Source organism: Rhinopithecus roxellana, chromosome 10, assembly GCF_007565055.1.
Source record: "Rhinopithecus roxellana isolate Shanxi Qingling chromosome 10, ASM756505v1, whole genome shotgun sequence".
Classification (NCBI taxonomy): domain Eukaryota; kingdom Metazoa; phylum Chordata; class Mammalia; order Primates; family Cercopithecidae; genus Rhinopithecus; species Rhinopithecus roxellana.
This window is the reverse complement of record NC_044558.1, coordinates 98,856,259-98,875,588: the sequence shown is the minus strand read 5'-3', so window position 1 is coordinate 98,875,588 and position 19,330 is coordinate 98,856,259. Positions and strand designations below refer to the sequence as shown.

At 42.9% G+C, this 19,330-nt stretch overlaps 1 protein-coding gene across 1 annotated transcript in view; it reads right to left on the bottom strand.

The window, feature by feature from the left end:
- CRY1 (cryptochrome circadian regulator 1) overlaps positions 1–17,186 on the bottom strand; it is a 115,113-nt gene extending 97,927 nt beyond the window's left edge. The window contains exon 1 of the mRNA XM_010381389.2: positions 16,117–17,186. Within this exon, the coding sequence (XP_010379691.1) occupies positions 16,117–16,274 (158 nt within the window). The 5' untranslated portion in view covers positions 16,275–17,186. The remainder of the gene's footprint in view (positions 1–16,116) is intronic.
- Between the last annotated feature and the right edge of the window lie 2,144 nt (positions 17,187–19,330).

Sequence of the window (19,330 nt, the reverse complement as noted above, 5' to 3'; positions counted from 1 at the left end):
TGAAAAGATTAACAAAATTGATAGACCGCTAGGCAGACTAATAAAGAATAAAAGAGAGAAGAATCAGATAGATGCAACAAAAAATGATAAAGGGATATCACCACTAATCCTACAGAAGTACAAACTACCATCAGAGAATACTATAAACACCTCTACGCAAATAAACTAAAAACTGTAGAAGAAATGGATAAATTCCTGGACACAAACACTCTCCCAAGACTAAACCAGGAAGAAGTCACATCCCTGAATAAACCAATAACAAGTTCTGAAATTGAGGCAGTAATTAATAGCCTACCAACCAAAAAAAGCCCAGGACCACATGGACTCACAGTCATATTTTACCAGAAGTACAAAGAGGAGCTGGTACCATTCCTTCTGAAACTATTCCAAACAATAGAAAAAGAGGGAATCCTCCCTAACTCATTTTATGAGGCCAGTATCATTCTGATACCAAAACCTGACAGAGACACAACAAAAAAATCTAATTTCAGGTCAATATCCCTGATGAACATCGATGTGAAAATACTCAATAAAATACTGGCAAACTGAATACAGCAGCATGTCAAAAAGCTTATCCACACGATCAAGGCGACTTCATCCCTGGGATGTAAGGCTGGTTCAACATATGCAAATCAACAAACGTAATCCATCATATGAACAGAACCAATGACAAAAATCACATGATTAGCACAATAGATGCAGAAAAGGCCTTGGACAAAATTCAACACCCCTTCATACTAAAAAATCTCAATAAACTAGGTATTGATGGAATGTATCTCAGAATAATAAGAGCTATTTATGACAAACCCATAGCCAATATCATACTGAATGGGCAAAAGCTGGAAGCATTCCCACTGAAAACCGGCACAAGACAAGGATGCCCTCTCTCACCACTCCTATTCAACATAGTATTGGAAGTTATGGCCAGGGCAATCAGGCAAAAGAAAGAAATAAAGGATATTCAAATAGGAAGAGAGGAAGTCAAATTGTCTCTGTTTGCAGATGACATGATTGTATATTTAGAAAACCCCATTGTCTCAGCCCCAAAACTCCTTAAGCTGATAAGTAACTTCAGCAAAGTCTCAGGATACAAAATCAATGTGCAAAAATCACAAGCATTCCTACACACCAATAATAGACAGAGAGTCAAATCACGAGTGAACTCCCATTCACAACTGATACAAAGAAAATAAAATAACTAGGAATACAACTTACAAGGGACATGAAGGACCTCTTCAAGGAGAACTACAAACCACTGCTCAAAGAAATAAGAGACAACACAAACAAATGGAAAAACATTCCATGATCATGGATAGGAATAATCAGTATCGTGAAAATGGCCATACTGCCCAAAGTAATTAACAGATTCAATGCTATTCCCATCAAGCTACCACTGACTTTCTTCACAGAACTAGAAACAACCACTTTAAATTTCATATGGAACCAAAAAAGAGCCCGTATAGCCAAGACAATCCTAAGCAAAAAGAACAAAGCTGGAGGCATCACACTACCTGACTTAAAACTATACTAAAAGGCTACAGTAACCAAAATAGCATGGTACTGGTACCAAAACAGATATATAGACCAGTGGAACAGAACAGAGTCCTCAGAAATAACACCACACACCTACAACCATCTGATCTTGACAAAAACAAGCAATGGGGAAAGGATTCCCTATTTAACAAATGGGGCTGGGAAAACTGGCTAGCCATATACAGAAAACTGAAACTGGACCTCTTCCTTACACCTTATACAAAAATTCACTCAAGACAGATTTTTTTTTTTATTTTTTTTATTATACTTTAAGTTCTAGGGTACATGTGCATAACGTGCAGGTTTGTTACATATGTATACTTATGCCATGTTGGTGTGCTGCACCCATCAACTCGTCAGCACCCATCAATTCATCATTTATATCATGTATAACTCCCCAGTGCAATCCCTCCCTCCTCCCCCCTCCCCATGATAGGCCCCAGTGTGTGATGTTCCCCTTCCCGAGTCCAAGTGATCTCATTGTTCAGTTCCCACCTATGAGTGAGAACATGCAGTGTTTGGTTTTCTCTTCTTGTGATAGTTTGCTAAGAATGATGGTTTCCAGCTGCATCCATGTCCCTGCAAAGGACACAAACTCATCCTTTTTTATGGCTGCATAGTATTCCATGGTGTATATGTGCCACATTTTCTTAATCCAGTCTGTCACAGATGGACATTTGGGTTGATTCCAAGTCTTTGCTATTGTGAATAGTGCCGCAATAAACATACGTGTGCATGTGTCTTTGTAGTAGACTAATTTATAATCCTTTGGGTATATACCCAGTAGTGGGATGGCTGGGTCATATGGTACATCTAGTTCTAGATCCTTGAGGAATTGCCATACTGTTTTCCATAATGGTTGAACTAGTTTACAATCCCACCAACAGTGTAAAAGTGTTCCTATTTCTCCACATCCTCTCCAACAACTGTTGTTTCCTGACTTCTTAATGATTGCCATTCTAACTGGTGTGAGATGGTATCTCATTGTGGTTTTGATTTGCATTTCTCTGATGGTGAGTGATGATGAGCATTTTTTCATGTGTCTGTTGGCTATATGAATGTCTTCTTTTGAGAAATGTCTGTTCATATCCTTTGCCCACTTTTTGATGGGGTTGTTTGTTTTTTTCTTGTATATTTGTTTGAGTTCTTTGTAGATTCTGGATATTAGCCCTTTGTCAGATGAGTAGGTTGCAAAAATTTTCTCCCATTCTGTAGGTTGCCTGTTCACTCTGATGGTAGTTTCTTTTGCTGTGCAAAAGCTCTTTAGTTTAGTTAGATCCCATTTGTCAATTTTGGCTTTTGCTGCCGTTGCTTTTGGTGTTTTAGACATGAAGTCCTTGCCCATGCCTATGTCCTGAATGGTACTACCTAGATTTTCTTCTAGGGTTTTTATGATATTAGGTCTAACATTTAAGTCTCTAATCCATCTTGAATTAATCTTCGTATAAGGGGTAAGGAAAGGATCCAGTTTCAGCTTTCTACTTATGGCTAGCCAATTTTCCCAGCACAATGTATTAAATAGGGAATCCTTTCCCCATTTCTTGTTTCTCTCAGGTTTGTTAAAGATCAGATGGTTGTAGATGTGTGGTATTATTTCTGAGGACTCTGTTCTGTTCCATTGGCCTATATCTCTGTTTTGGTACCAGTACCATGCCGTTTTGGTTACTGTAGCCTTGTAGTATAGTTTGAAGTCAGGTAGCGTGACGCCTCCAGCTTTGTCCTTTTGACTTAGGATTGTCTTGGAAATGCGGGCTCTTTTTTGGTTCCATATGAACTTTAAAGCAGTTTTTTCCAATTCTGTGAAGAAACTCATTGGTAGCTTGATGGGGATGGCATTGAATCTATAAATAACCTTGGGCAGTATGGCCATTTTCACGATATTGATTCTTCCTATCCACGAGCATGGTATGTTCTTCCATTTGTTTGTGTCCTCTTTTATTTCACTGAGCAGAGGTTTGTAGTTCTCCTTGAAGAGGTCCTTTACATCCCTTGTAAGTTGGATTCCTAGGTATTTTATTCTCTTTGAAGCAATTGTGAATGGAAGTTCATTCCTGATTTGGCTCTCTGCTTGTCTGTTACTGGTGTATAAGAATGCTTGTGATTTTTGCACATTAATTTTGTATCCTGAGACTTTGCTGAAGTTGCTTATCAGCTTAAGGAGATTTTGGGCTGAGACAATGGGGTTTTCTAAATATACAATCATGTCATCTGCAAACAGGGACAATTTGACTTCTTCTTTTCCTAACTGGATACCCTTTATTTCTTTCTCTTCCCGGATTGCCCTAGCCAGAACTTCCAAGACTATGTTGAATAGGAGTGGTGAGAGAGGGCATCCCTGTCTTGTGCCAGTTTTCAAAGGGAATTTTTCCAGTTTTTGCCCATTCAGAATGATATTAGCTGTGGGTTTGTCATAAATAGCTCTTATTATTTTGAGGTACGTTCCATCAATACCGAATTTATTGAGCGTTTTTAGCATGAAGGGCTGTTGAATTTTGTCAAAAGCCTTTTCTGCATCTATTGAGATAATCATGTGGTTCTTGTCTTTGGTTCTGTTTATATGCTGGATTACGTTTATTGATTTGCGAATGTTGAACCAGCCTTGCATCCCAGGGATGAAGCCCACTTGATCATGGTGGATAAGCTTTTTGATGTGCTGCTGAATCCGGTTTGCCAGTATTTTATTGAGAATTTTTGCATCGATGTTCATCAGGGATATTGGTCTAAAATTCTCTTTTTTTGTTGTGTCTCTGCCAGGCTTTGGTATCAGGATGATGTTGGCCTCATAAAATGAGTTAGGGAGGATTCCCTCTTTTTCAATTGATTGGAATAGTTTCAGAAGGAATGGTACCAGCTCCTCCTTGTACCTCTGGTAGAATTCAGCTGTGAATCCATCTGGTCCTGGACTTTTTTTGGTGGGTAGGCTATTAATTGTTGCCTCAATTTCAGAGCCTGCTATTGGTCTATTCAGGGATTCAACTTCTTCCTGGTTTAGTCTTGGGAGAGTATAAGTGTCCAGGAAATTATCCATTTCTTCTAGATTTTCTAGTTGATTTGCGTAAAGGCGTTTATAGTATTCTCTGATGGTTGTTTCTATTTCTGTGGGGTCGGTGGTGATATCCCCTTTATCATTTTTTATTGCGTCTATTTGATTCCTCTCTCTTTTCTTCTTTATTAGTCTTGCTAGCGGTCTGTCAATTTTGTTGATCTTTTCAAAAAACCAACTCCTGGATTCATTGATTTTTTGGAGGGTTTTTTGTGTCTCTATCTCCTTCAGTTCTGCTCTGATCTTAGTTATTTCTTGCCTTCTGCTAGCTTTTGAATGTGTTTACTCTTGCCTCTCTAGTTCTTTTAATTGTGATGTTAGAGTGTCAATTTTAGATCTTTCCTGCTTTCTCTTGTGGGCATTTAGTGCTATAAATTTCCCTCTACACACTGCTTTAAATGTGTCCCAGAGATTCTGGTATGTTGTATCTTTGTTCTCATTGGTTTCAAAGAACATCTTTATTTCTGCTTTCATTTCGTTGTGTACCCAGTAGTCATTCAGGAGCAGGTTGTTCAGTTTCCACGTAGTTGAGCGATTTTGATTGAGATTCTTAGTCCTGAGTTCTAGTTTGATTGCACTGTGGTCTGAGAGACAGTTTGTTATAATTTCTGTTCTTTTACATTTGCTGAGGAGTGCTTTACTTCCAATTATGTGGTCAATTTTGGAATAAGTGCGATGTGGTGCTGAGAAGAATGTATATTCTGTTGATTTGGGGTGGAGAGTTCTATAGATGTCTATTAGGTCCGCTTGGTGCAGAGATGAGTTCAATTCCTGGATATCCTTGTTAACTTTCTGTCTCGCTGATCTGTCTAATGTTGACAGTGGAGTGTTGAAGTCTCCCATTATTATTGTATGGGAGTCTAAGTCTCTTTGTAAGTCTCTAAGGACTTGCTTTATGAATCTGGGTGCTCCTGTATTGGGTGCATATATATTTAGGAGGGTTAGCTCTTCCTGTTGAATTGATCCCTTTACCATTATGTAATGGCCTTCTTTGTCTCTTTTGATCTTTGATGGTTTAAAGTCTGTTTTATCAGAGACTAGGATTGCAACCCCTGCTTTTTTTTGTTCTCCATTTGCTTGGTAGATCTTCCTCCATCCCTTTATTTTGAGCCTATGTATGTCTCTGCATGTGAGATGGGTCTCCTGAATACAGCAGACTGATGGGTCTTGACTCTTTATCCAGTTTGCCAGTCTGTGTCTTTTAATTGGAGCATTTAGTCCATTTACATTTAAGGTTAATATTGTTATGTGTGAACTTGATCCTGTCATTATGATATTAACTGGTTATTTTGCTCGTTAGTTGATGCAGTTTCTTCCTAGCCTCGATGGTCTTTACATTTTGGCATGTTTTTGCAATGGCTGGTACCGGTTGTTCCTTTCCATGTTTAGGGCTTCCTTCAGGGTCTCTTGTAAGGCAGGCCTGGTGGTGACAAAATCTCTAAGCATTTGCTTATCTGTAAAGGATTTTATTTCTCCTTCACTGATGAAACTTAGTTTGGCTGGATATAAAATTCTGGGTTAAAAATTCTTTTCTTTAAGAACGTTGAATATTGGCCCTCACTCTCTTCTGGCTTGTAGAGTTTCTGCCGAGAGGTCTGCTGTTAGTCTGATGGGCTTCCCTTTGTGGGTAACCCGACCTTTCTCTCTGGCTGCCCTTAAGATTTTTTCCTTCATTTCAACTTTGGTGAATCTGGCAATTATGTGTCTTGGAGTTGCTCTTCTGGAGGAGTATCTTTGTGGCGTTCTCTGTACTTCCTGAATTTGAATGTTGGCCTGCCCTACTAGGTTGGGGAAGTTCTCCTGGATGATATCCTGAAGAGTGTTTTCCAACTTGGTTCCATTTTCCCCCTCACTTTCAGGCACCCCAATCAGACGTAGATTTGGTCTTTTTACATAATCCCATACTTCTTGCAGGCTTTGTTCATTTCTTTTTCTTCTTTTTTCTTTTGGTTTCTCTTCTCGCTTCATTTCATTCATTTGATCCTCAATCGCTGATACTCTTTCTTCCAGTTGATCGAGTCGGTTACTGAAGCTTGTGCATTTGTCACGTATTTCTCGTGTCATGGTTTTCATCTCTGTCATTTCTTTTATGATCTTCTCTGCATTAATTAGTCTAGCTGTCAATTCTTCCACTCTTTTTTCAAGATTTTTAGTTTCTTTGCGCTGGGTACGTAATTCCTCCTTTAGCTCTGAGAAGTTTGATGGACTGAAGCCTTCTTCTCTCATCTCGTCAAAGTCATTCTCTGACCAGCTTTGATCCGTTGCTGGCGATGGGCTGCGCTCCTTTGCAGGGGGAGATGCGCTGTTATTTTTTGAATTTCCAGCTTTTCTGCCCTGCTTCTTCCCCATCTTTGTGGTTTTATCTGTCTCTGGTCTTTGATGATGGTGACGTACTGATGGGGTTTTGGTATAGGTGTCCTTCCTGTTTGATAGTTTTCCTTCTGACAGTCAGAAGGACTGTCTGTTGGTCTGTTGGAGATTGCTTGAGGTCCACTCCAGACCCTGTTTGCCTGGGTATCAGCAGCAGAGGTTGCAGAAGATAGAATATTGCTGAACAGCGAGTGTACCTGTCTGATTCTTCCTTTGGAAGTTTCCTCTCAGGGGTGTACTCCACCCTGTGAGGTGTGGGGTGTCAGACTGCCCCTAGTGGGGGATGTCTCCCAGCTAGGCTACTCAGGGGTCAGGGACCCACCTGAGCAGGCAGTCTGTCCGTTCTCAGATCTCAACCTCCGCGTTGGGAGATCCACGGCTCTCCCCTAAGCTGTCAGAGTCGTTCGCGTCTGCACCGGCCCCCGCTGCTTCCCCTGTTGGTCTTCAGCTGTGCGCTGTCCCCAGAGGTGGAGACTACAGAGACAGGCAGGCTTCCTTGAGCTGCTGTGAGCTCCACCCAGTTCGAGCTTCCCAGCGGCTTTGTTTACCTACTTAAGTCTCAGCAATGGCGGGCGCCCCTCCCCCAGCCTCGCTGCTGCCTTGCGGATAGATCGCCGCAGACTGCTGTGTTAGCAGTGAGGGAGGCTCCGTGGGCGTGGGACCCTCCCGGTCAGGTGTGGGATATATTCTCCTGGTGTGCCTGTCTGCTTAAAGCGCAGTATTGGGGTGGGAGTTACCCGATTTTCCAGGTTTTGTGTGTCTCAGTTCCCCTGGCTAGGAAAACGGATTCCCTTCCCCCTTGGCTTCCAGGTGAGGCGATGCCTCGCCCTGCTTCAGCTCTCGCTGGTCAGGCTGCAGCAGCTGACCAGCACCGATTGTCCGGCACTCCCTAGTGAGATGACCCCAGTACCTCAGTTGAAAATGCAGAAATCACCGGTCTTCTGTGTCGCTCGCGCTGGGAGTTGGAGACTGGAGCTGTTCCTATTTGGCCATCTTGCTCCGCCCCTCAAGACAGATTAAATACTTAAATGTAAAACCTAAAACCATAAAACCCCTAGAAGAAAACCTAGGCAATATCATTCAGGACATAGGCAGGGGCAAAGACTTCTTGACTAAAACACCAAAAGCAATGGCAACAAAAGCCAAAATTAACAAATGGGATCTAATTAAAGAGTTTCTGCAGAGTGAACAGATAACCTACAGAATGGGAGAAAATTTTTGCAATCTACCCATCTGACAAAAGGCTAATATCCAGAATCTACAAGGAACTTAAACAAATTTACAGGAAAAAAACAACCCCATCAAAAAGTGGGCAAAGGATATGAACAGACACTTCTCAAAAGACGTTTATGTGGTCAACAAACATACGAAAAAAAGCTCATTGTCACTGGTCATTAAAGAAATGCAAATCAAAACCACAATGACATACCAGTTAGAACAGCGATTATTAAAAAGTCAGGAAACAACAGATGCTGGAGGGGATGTGAAGAAATAGGAACGCTTTTACACTGTTGGTGGGAGTGTAAATTACGTCAATCATTGTGGAAGACAGTGCGGCGATTCCTCAAGAATCTAGAAACAGAAATATCATTTGACCCAGTAATCCCATTACTGGTTATATACCCAAAGGATTATAAATCATTCTACTACAGTGACACATGCACACGTATGTTTATTGTGGCACTGTTCACAATAGCAAAGAGTTGGAACCAACCCAAATGCCCATTAATGATATACTGGATAAAGAAAATGTGGCACATATACACCATGGAATACTATGCAGCCATAAAAAAGAATGAATTCATGTCCTTTGCAGGGATATGGATGAAGCTGGAAACCATCATTCTCAGCAAACTAACATAGGAACAGAAAACCAAACACCACATGTTCTCCATAAGTAGGAGTTGAACAATGAGAACACATGGACACAGGGAGGGGAACATCACACACCAGGGCCTGTCAGGGGTTGGGGGACAAGGGGAGGGAGAGCATTAGGACAAATAACTAATGCATGTGGGGCTTAAAACCTAGATGACAGACTGATGGGTGCAGCAATCCACCATGGCACATGTATACCTATGTAACAAACCTGCACATTCTGTACATGTATCCCAGAACTTGAAGTACTAAAAAACAAACAAACAAAAAAAAAAAAAACAAAAAAAAACTAAAGCTGCTTAAAAGAGCTTAGAGAGCTCAAAACAAAACCAAAAAAGCTCATACACAAGAAAAACTTTAAAACTTCTTAGAGACTGGTTAAGTGGTTGTGACAAAAATGCTGATTAAAATATAGAAAGTAAAGGCCATGTTCATGAAGTCTCAAATAAAATTCTTAAAAACTAAACAAAAAATTGGCCACATTATAGGTTATGCTTGTAACAAAAAACTTGGCTACACTGTATCCATGCCTAGGACTCTGTAAAAGGCTGAACTTAAGAGTAATGACTTAAGCTACCTGGCAAAAAAAAGTTTCTAAACAACAAAGCGTTCAAAAGGTGACATGGCTGCTTCTAACAGCCTACTATCAGATATGGGAGTTCAAAACAAGACAAAGTTAAAGCTAATAATCAAGAGAAAACAGAGCATACAAATTTGAAAAATTTACAACCTGACTATGTGGTAGAGGGAAGTTTTCAGGAGAGAGATTCAAACTAACCAGCCAGTTGTTAACAGTTAACAACTAACAACTAAAGAGAGCCAGTTGTTAACAGTCAAGACAATGGGGAAAAGCCCCCAAGACATTCCAGAAATCAAGGCTACCCCTTCCACCACAGGCTCAGAGATCTCCTCAGGCAAAATGGTTTGGGAGGCCAGGCCCAGGGTGTTGCTGCCTTGTGCTGTCTTGAGATGCTACTCCCCCACGTTCTGGCTGCAGCCAGGGCTCAAAAGGCCCCAGGTACTGGTTGGACTGCTACTCCAGTGGGTGCCAGCCATAGGCCTTGATGGTTTCCAAGTGGTGTTAAGTCTGCAGGTATACAGAATACAAGATCCATGGAAGCTTGGCAGCTTCCGCCTAGATTTCACAAGATATGTCAAGAAGTCTGGGTGCCCAGGCAGAAGCCTGCCATGGCAGAGCTCCTACAGAGAGATTCTACTAGGCTAGTGCCAAGGGGAAATGTGGGGTTAGAGTCCCCAGAGAGAACTCACTGGGGCACTGCCCAGCAGAGCAGTGGGAACAGGGGCACTGCCCTCCAGGCCCCACAGTGGTGGCAGTCTAAAGCCAAGAGAAAAAGAGAAAGGTGTGGTCAAATGTGTTAAATACTGTTATGAAAAAGAGAGAGAAAGAGACTAAGAGAGAAAGAGGAAGGAAGGAAGGCAAGGAAGGGAAGGAAGGGAGGGAAGGAAGGAAAGGAAGGAAGGAAGGGGAAAGATCAAAAGTATCCTTTGGATGTAAACAGCATACACCCTCAGCCTGAAAAAGTTGACAGACATTAGACTCCAATCCATGAGAACAGCCATGTGGGCTATGCCCAACCAAGCTATAGAGATGCAGCTGCCCAGGGTTTTGAGAGCCCACCTCTTGGACCAGTGTGCTCAGGATGTGGGAGGGAGTGGAAAGCGAGGAAGTGGAAAGATTAAAATAATCCTTTGGATGAAAAAAGCATACACCCTCAGCCTGGAAAAGTGACAGACATTAGACTCCAATCCGTGAAAGAAGCCATATGGTCTGCCCAACCAAGCCATAGAGATGGGGCTGCCCAAGGCTTCAAGAGCCCACCTCTTGGACCAGTGTGCTCAGTTATGGGACATGAGTCAAGAAAGATTATTTTACAGCTTTAATATCTGCCCTACCAGGTTTCAGACATGGGTGGGTCCCTTTTTGTTGGTCAAGTTTTCCCTTTTAAAATGAAAATGTTTACCCAATGTCTGTTCCACCATTGTATCTTAAAAGTAAATAACTTGTTTTTGATCTTACAGGCTCATAGCTATAACGAACTTCCCTTGAGTCTTGGATAAGACTTAAGTTGATGCTAAAACTAGTTAAGACTTCTGGGGACTTTGAAAGAGATGATTATATTTAACAACAGAAAAAAGACAAGAGGGTGGGCGCAGTGGTTTACACCTATAATCCCAGCACTTTCGGAGGCTGAGGCAGGAGAATTGCTTTAGCTCAGGAGTATGAGACAGCTTAGGCAACCTAGTGAGATCTCACCTCTATGAGTAATAAAAAAATTACCTGGCCATGGTAATGCATGCCTGTGGTTCCAGCTAATTGGGAGGCTAAAGTGGGAGAACTGCTTGAGCCCAGGCGGTTAAGGCTACAGTGAGCCATGATCCCGCCTCTGCACTCCAGCCTGGGCAACAGAGTGACACCCCATCTCAATAATAATACAAGAGATTTGGGGAGCTAGAAGTGAAGTGATATAGATATTTGCCCTCTTCAAATCTCATGTTAAAATGTTATCCCCAATGCTGGAGTTGAGAGGTGTCTGGAACATGAGATAAGATCCCTCATGAATGGCTCGGTGCTATCATGTAATGAGTGATTTCTCACTCTATTAACAGAACAACTAATTGTTTAAAAGAGCCTGGTACCCCTCCCTTCTCTCTCTCGCCATGTGATATGCCAGCTGCACTTCCCCTTCCATCATGTAAAAGCTTTCTGAGGTCCTCACCAGAATCAGAGGCTGATGCCATGCTTCTGTAAAGCCTGCAAAACTATGAACCAAGTAAACCTCTCTTCTTTATAAATTACCCACGCTCAGGTATCCCTTTATAATAATACAAACAGACTAAGGGAGTGCTCTTATTAAAAGGGCTACAGGAACTTGTTCACCCCTTCCGCCATGTGAGAACACAGAGACAGCATCATCTATTCAGCAGAGACACTGAATCTGCTGGTGCCTTGATTCTGGACATCTTCAAAAACTGTGAGAAATAAACTCCTGTGGTTTATAAACTGTTGTTTATAAACTCCTGTTGTTTATAAACTAGTTTAGTTTATAAACTAAAGGTGTTTTGTTACAGCAGCTCAAACAAACTATTAATAAAACAATACTAACATTCACAAATGAGGGCAGCAAATGCTAAGAGTAATGTGAGAAGCAACAACAAAAAGTGGTGTAAGAGTTCAGAATACTGCTAATCATCCCAGACAAGTACAGAGTTGTACAATCATCCATCACCTTCTAGAACAGTTTCATCATCTCAAAAAGAAACCTTGTGCCCCTTAGCTATCACCTACCAACTTCCCAGCTTCCCCAGTCCTAAGGAGCCACTAATCTGCTTCCTGTCTGTATACATTTGCCCACTGTGGACATTCCATAAAAACAGAATCATATAATACATGGAATTTTGTGACTGGCTTCTTTCATTTAGTTTGTTTTTCAAGGTTCATTCACACATGTTGTAGCATGTATCAGTATTTCATTCCTTTTTATGGCCAAATAATATTCCATTATATGGATATACCATATTTTGTTTATCCATTCACCAATTGATGGCCATTTGGATTGTTTCCACTTTTTGGCTGTTATGAATAATACTTCTGTGAACGTTAGTATATAAGTTTTTGTATAGGATAATTTTTCTAAGAGATGTGAATTTTCATAAAGCTTGTAAATTTATCCAAATCAAAAAATTTTATTCTGAGACAATGTCCTTCAAATTTTTTGTTGTTGTTGTTTCTTTGTTTGTTTTTTAAGAGATAGGGTCTGTCTTCACCCAGGCTGGAGTGCAGTAGCCCATTCATAGCTCACTGTAGCTTCCAATGCCTGGGCTCAAGTGATTCTCCTGCCTCAGCCTCCTGAGTAGCTGGGAGTGCAGGCATGAGACACTGAGCTCAGCCAAACTTTTTTTTTAAGTATTAAAACATCCTTTTTAAACGAAAGGATGGCAATATAAAAAAGTAGTTTTGTTTAATGTGCTTATTAAGTAAAATAACTATTTAAAATTTTGCTTTTCTGTTAAATCCAAAAGTCTAAAAAGTGTTGATCGAAGAAAATACAAGATAGCTTCTAAAGTAAACTAAGAAGGTTTTCCCCCCCAGAGTTGAAATCACATATTGTAAACAGTAGAAAATGAAATACATAAGACAAAAGGTAGATCTTGCCAGGCTAAGGAATTTGGGCATTATCCCATAGTCAATAAGTAAATTAATAAAGCTGTTTAAATATAAAATTATTGACTCTAAGATATCACTATATTCAGCAAACAGTAATTGAGCTACTACTATATAAAAAGCACTGAATTTGGTACTATGAGTGATTCCAAAAAGACTTTTGCCTCTGACACTACCAAAACCACTCCAGATAAAATTCCAGATGACTTCAAATTGCTAAATCCAATTTTTATTTTTCAGTTCTCATCTTACTTGACCTATCAGTAGCACCTGACATAAGTAAAACACTCTCTCTTCCTTGAAATACTTTCCTTCCTTCTTTCTTTTTTTTTTTTTTTTTTTTTGAGACAGAGTCTGGCTCTATTGCCCAGGCTGGAGTGCAGTGGCACGATCTCGGCTCACTGCAACCTCTGCCTCCTGGGTTCAAGTGATTCTCCTGCTTCAGCCTCCCTGAGTAGCTGGGATTACAGGCAGGTGCCACATGCCCAGCTAATTTTTTCATGTTTTTTTTTTTTTTTTACCAGAGACAGAGTTTTGCCATATTGGCCAGGCTGGTCTCAAACTCCGGGCCTCAAGTGATCTGCCTGCCTCAGCCTCCCAAAGTGCTGGGATTACAGGTATGAGCCACCATGCCTGGCCAAAATACTTTCTTTACTTGGCTTCTAAGACACCATACTCTTCTCGGTTTTCTTCTTACATTACTAGTGGCTCCTTTGCAGTCTCATATGCTGGTTCTTTCACAGCTCCACAATTTATAAACATTAAGAGTATTCAAGGTTCAGCCCTTGCACCACTTGCATCTCTTGTCTATCTCATTTTCTTAATGCTCTCAGTCTCACGGCTCCACCAGAATGTAGCTCCAACAGGGTGAGCATTGGGGACTGTTTTGTTTATACTGGATCCCTTGCACCTAAAACAGTGCCTAGCATATAGTAAGTGCTTGACAAATATTTGTTCAATAAATAGATGGATGAATACGTGGCTTTATATATTATCTATAAACTCATGAATTCTCCAATTTATACTTCCTGCCTGGATCTCTGTCTGCAGCTCCAGACATATCCAACTGCCTATTTGCTATCTCCATTTGAATGTGTAAAATATATCTCAAACTTAATGACTTAATGTAAGAGAACTCCAATCACCCTCCCAATGGCTTCTCCAGCTGGCTTCACTTTCTTAGCAAATTGAGGCCCCATCCTTCCAGTTTCTCAAGCCAAAAATTTTCTCAAACAGTAAGCTGCTACTACATAAAAAGCACTGAATTTCGGTGCTTTTTATATAGTACCAAACTATAACTCCTTTTTTTTTTTTTTTTCTTGAGACAGAGTACTCTGTCACTCAGGCTGGAGTGCAGTGGCACGATCTCAGCTCACTGCAACCTCCGTCTCCTAGGTTCATGTGATTCTCATGCCTCAGCCTCCTGAGGAGCTGAGATTACAGGCATGCGCCACCGTGCTCAGCTAATTTTTATATTTTCAGTATTAACAGAGACAGGGTTTTGCCATGATGGCCAGGCTGGTCTTGAACTCCCGGCCTCAGCCTCCCAAAGTGCTGGTATTACAGGGATGAGCCACCGCGCCCAGCCTAACTCCTTTTCTTTCTCTCACAATACATATCCAATCTGCCAACAAATACTGTGTATTCTGCCTTCATAATATAGCCAGCATCTGTTTATTTCTCACCACATCCACAATTATCACTATGATTCAAGCCATTCTCATCTCTCACCTGGATGAATGCCAACAGCTTCTTAATTGGACTTCCTGCTTCTTGTCCACCTCCACTCCCCAATTCAGAACCACAAGCAGAGAAATTCTCAGATTTGTTCTCAGAACCACAAGCAGAAAAATTCTTTTTCAAACTTATGTCAGATCACATTACTTCTCTGCTCATAATCCTGCAATTATTCCCACTTCACTGAGTAAAAACCCAAATCCTGAAAACTGCTTATAAGGCTCTCTTCAATCTGGCCCTAAGTCAACTCTGACCTCATTGTCTACTATTTTTCCCTCACTTATTCTGCTCCAGTCATACTGGATTCTTCTGCTGTTCTTTCCAAAGGTCAAGCGTATCTCTGCCTTTTCCCTTACTCCTCCCTTTGCCTGGAATGGTCTTCCCCTAGATATCTGCATCCCACCACCTCCTTCAGGTATGCTCAACTGTCACCTTCTCTGTGACTTTTCCCCTGATCATCATATTTAAAACTGCAACCTCATCCCTACCCTTGTATTCTTTATCCCTTTACTCTGCTGTATTTTTCTCCACAACACTTACCACCTAAACTACTACATATTTTACTTTCTGCTTGAAGACATGACTTTTTGTCTTTCACTCACTGCTAGATCCCTAGCATTTAAATCAGTGCCTGGCACATTACATTGGTAAGTGATCAAGAGTCTCTCTGTTGAGCTAATGCTTTCATTTCCACCAGGGGGCCCAACGATCACGTAGCCCGGTGTTTCAGGAAAAGATCATAAAGCATCTCTAAGATTTCTTTGTGCTCTGATCCCTAGAAGGACTACAACTTGCCTAGAAAGAAAAACTGTGCTTTGTCTCGGCAACCACAAGGAGGAGTTGAGAAAAAGAGCCGAGCAGAGAAACCAAATAATGCTGTTTCCCTTGCTTTTCCCTCAGTAACCTCAAGGTGGAAGAAAACTGGATCTGGAGCCAGCTGTACTGAATGAATGATTTTTCTCCATACTATGAGTTACCTAGACACAAACGTAAACAGGAAACATCACAATCCTTTCGAATGCCACAAACAGGCCAAGGGAATCCATATACACAGGCCACTAAGGACAGGAAGGGTGTTTCTTTAACTCCAGCACTAAGAATTCTCCACAAATTCAGGGGAAGAGCTCCCGTTAGCACAGAAAGACACATAACTAACTCACTGATGAAGGCCGAGTGTTTCAGATCGTCAGTACTCCCTGGCCAGAGAACTATTAAGTCAATTCTATTTAATACTTAGGGCACCTACAACTCGTTAGCGGTATAAGGAAGGCAGTCCCACGTCTAAATTCTCAGATTTGGCGGATCGCATGGAATTCGTTAACATCAGACTCATTAAACACCCAAATCCATTTCCCACGGGCTTGTGACTCACCGCCACCTGTTGATGCCCACGTTGGAGGAGCCGGCGAACCAGGGGTCCAGGATGTAGACGCAGCGGATGGTGTCGGCGCCCTGAATGCATTCCTTCAGGGCGGGGTTGTCGTGGAGCCGGAGCCCCTTTCGGAACCAGTGCACTGCGTTCACCCCCATGCCGGGGGCGCGCGGCGGGTCCTCCACGGAGAAATTCAAGGAACGAGGCTCCGGCTCATAGCCGACACCTTCGCTTCCAAGAGAATAGCCTCACCCGGGGAGTAAGGAAAGGGCGGTAGAGGGGGGACAGGAAAAAATGACTCCAAGGAGGGGACTGGAGAAGGCGGGGGCGCTGGAGGCGCAGTGAGAAGATGAATGGAGGTTGCCCAGTCGGCGGAGTCCGGGTTTGACGCCCTTTAGGAGCCCGCACCCGCCGCAACCTCCTGGAGGCGACGCATAACTTCAAGGGCCTCGGATCTCCGGAGCCTGAGCAAATTCCACGAGCTCGAGCAGCCACGACGGCCCGAGCTGGCACGGACGGCCCCAGGAGGTTCGTCACGGAAACCTCGCCCCACCAAGGCGGCTCCTAAAGACAAAACGGCCCGCCCGAGGTGAGTCACCGAGGAGAACCGAAGGGGAATGAGCCCCTGTCGACGACGCTGTCTCTCGGCCCAGAAGAAAGGACCAGGGACGGAGGCGAGAGGCGGTGGTCGAGGCTGCTGGACAGTTGCCGGCCGGTGACCGGTCCCGAGGCTGCCCGGGTGACTCTGCCGCCGCCGCCGCGTCAGCGGCCTCGGCCCCGCCCCCGGCTCCTCATTGGAAGGCACTCTCCCCACGTGACCACCGGCACCTCACGTTTCTGAAGTGTGTTTACTACACTGACTCGGAGGGGGAATCTGCTCGCGCTTCGGTCGCTTTTGGAGGGGCGGCAGCCGCTTGATCCCAGAACTGTTGACCCTCGCCCACACGCTGAGCTCACTGGCTTCGCCCCTTTCCTGTGCCGACTGGAGGGCCGCCCCTTGGAGGCAAATGGTGTTGACCACAGGCCCCTTGTGAGGGAAGGCTTAGCCCCGCCCCCAGGGGCCGTGAGCGGGCACTATTGGCCGAGGCTCGCTGAGACCCGGATGAGCACGGGGCTGCGGGGAGCTCGCGGGCGCGCGCGTTGCTCAGGGAGGCGCGCGTGCGCTCTCGCTGCGTTCCGGAGAGTAAGGAGGCGGGGCCCGCGGGCCGGAGCGCGCTCGGTGATTCCTCCCGTGGGATATGGGGAAGGCCTGGAAATTGTCCGGTGTCTTTCAGGAGCCAAAGGTGGAGTCGGGCGGAGAGTGAGGGGAGGATGGAGTGGAAGGAGGAGAGTGGGAGGCTCCACGTAAATTTCAAGGCCAAACCATGTGCTTGCCAGAGAACCCTACTTTGGAGATTGTGGAGCTGTGCCCCTCCACTCTCCTGGCCCTTGGGTGCCTCCTCCCCCTTGTACATGCTCTGGGGAAAAGGGTAATTGGCAGGACGGATGCCAGGCATTCCTGGACTTCCTGGAATTTTTTAATACTAGCGATATATATCATCAACGTTTCACCCCTAATCTGTTACATTTAATGTAGTTTACCGGTCTCTTTGAGACTGGACGTTTGTCTACTTTTCCAGCGACAGTAAACTGCAGGCCATGCCATCCCCTAGATATGTGATGCCCTTAAATTCATTCAATGATTACTTTTTGAGTGAACTAAGCACTGTTCAAAGCACTAGAGATACAGGAGATACTTAATAAAATAGACACGGACCCCAGCCCTCTTGGGGTTTACAATTTGTCTCTTAACCTTTGCTGTTTTTTCCTCTATAAAATACTCTTCTTTGGAATCCAGTACTCAAGATAACCGCCTTTGAGCTACCTGGGATATTTCTACACACCCCTTTAGACTCCGATGAAATAATAACTAACTTCTGAAAGTATTCCTGATCCCTAGGGCAAATTTAGGACCTCCCTGGGTTCTCCACGTATGTTTCTGATACATCACTTATCACACTACTGTGAAAATTAGTTGAAAAGTGCCCATACCTAGCAATACCAACTCAATAATAGTACTTATTATCATAATAATGTGCCTCCGATTCCCTCCGAAGTGTGATTTCTCAAGGACAGGGTCTGTATTCAGTTTTGTTTTGGTTTTATTTTTTGCATCAACACCAGAACAGAGCCTGATGTAGGCAAATGTTTATTTAATGAATGAATGAATGAGTGAGTACTGTTGGCCACCAGCGTGTTTGGCAACTTAAAAGAAAGAAGGAGATGGCAATTCTTACCTGTTGATTGTGTGTCCCCAAAATTCATATAACCCTCAGTGACTATAAATGTGGCCTTATTTGGAAATAAGGTCTTTGTACATTCACAAGTTAAGATGAGGTCATTAGGGTGCACCCTAATCCAGTGTGATTGGTGGCCTCATACAATGGAGAAATTTAGACACAGAAATATATATATATATATGTGCAAGGAAAATACCATGTAAAGATTGGAATTGTGCTGCCACAAGTCAAGGAACTACTGGAAGCTAGGAGAAAGGCCTGGAACAGATCCTTTCTTAACACCTTCACAGGACTGTGGCACTGCTGACACCCTGATTTTAGACTTCTGGCCTCTAGAACTATGAGACAGTTAGTTCCTATTGTTGTTCTAAGCCTCCCAATATGTGATACTTTTTTACAGCAGCCCTAGCAAAGTAATGCAGCAATAAAGTAAATTCAATACTCTAGAGTGCCAATCTGTCTGAATAGTCTTCCCTACTTCTGTTTCTGTTGCCACAAGAAGTATATACCAGCCTTTCTTTGGTTCTGTAAGAATACTTTTTAAATGATATATATGAATGCCATGGTTTGGCTGTGTCCCCACCCAAATCTCATCTTCAATTGTAGTTCCCATAATCCACACGTGTTGTAGGAGGGACCCAGTGGGAGGTAATTTAATCATGGGGGCAGTTACCTTCATGCTGTTCTCTTGATAGTGAGTGAGTTCTCACAAGATCTGATGGTTTTATAGGGGCCTTTTCCCCCTTTTGCTTAGCGCTTCTCCTTGCTGCCTCTATGTGAAGAAGGACGTGTTGGCTTCCCCTTCTACCATGATGATCAGTTTCCTGAGGCCTCCCCAGCCATGCTGAACTGTGAGTCAAATAAACTTCTTTCCTTTATAAATTACCCAGTGTCAGGTGTGTCTTTGTTAGCAGCATGGGAACAGACTAATACTG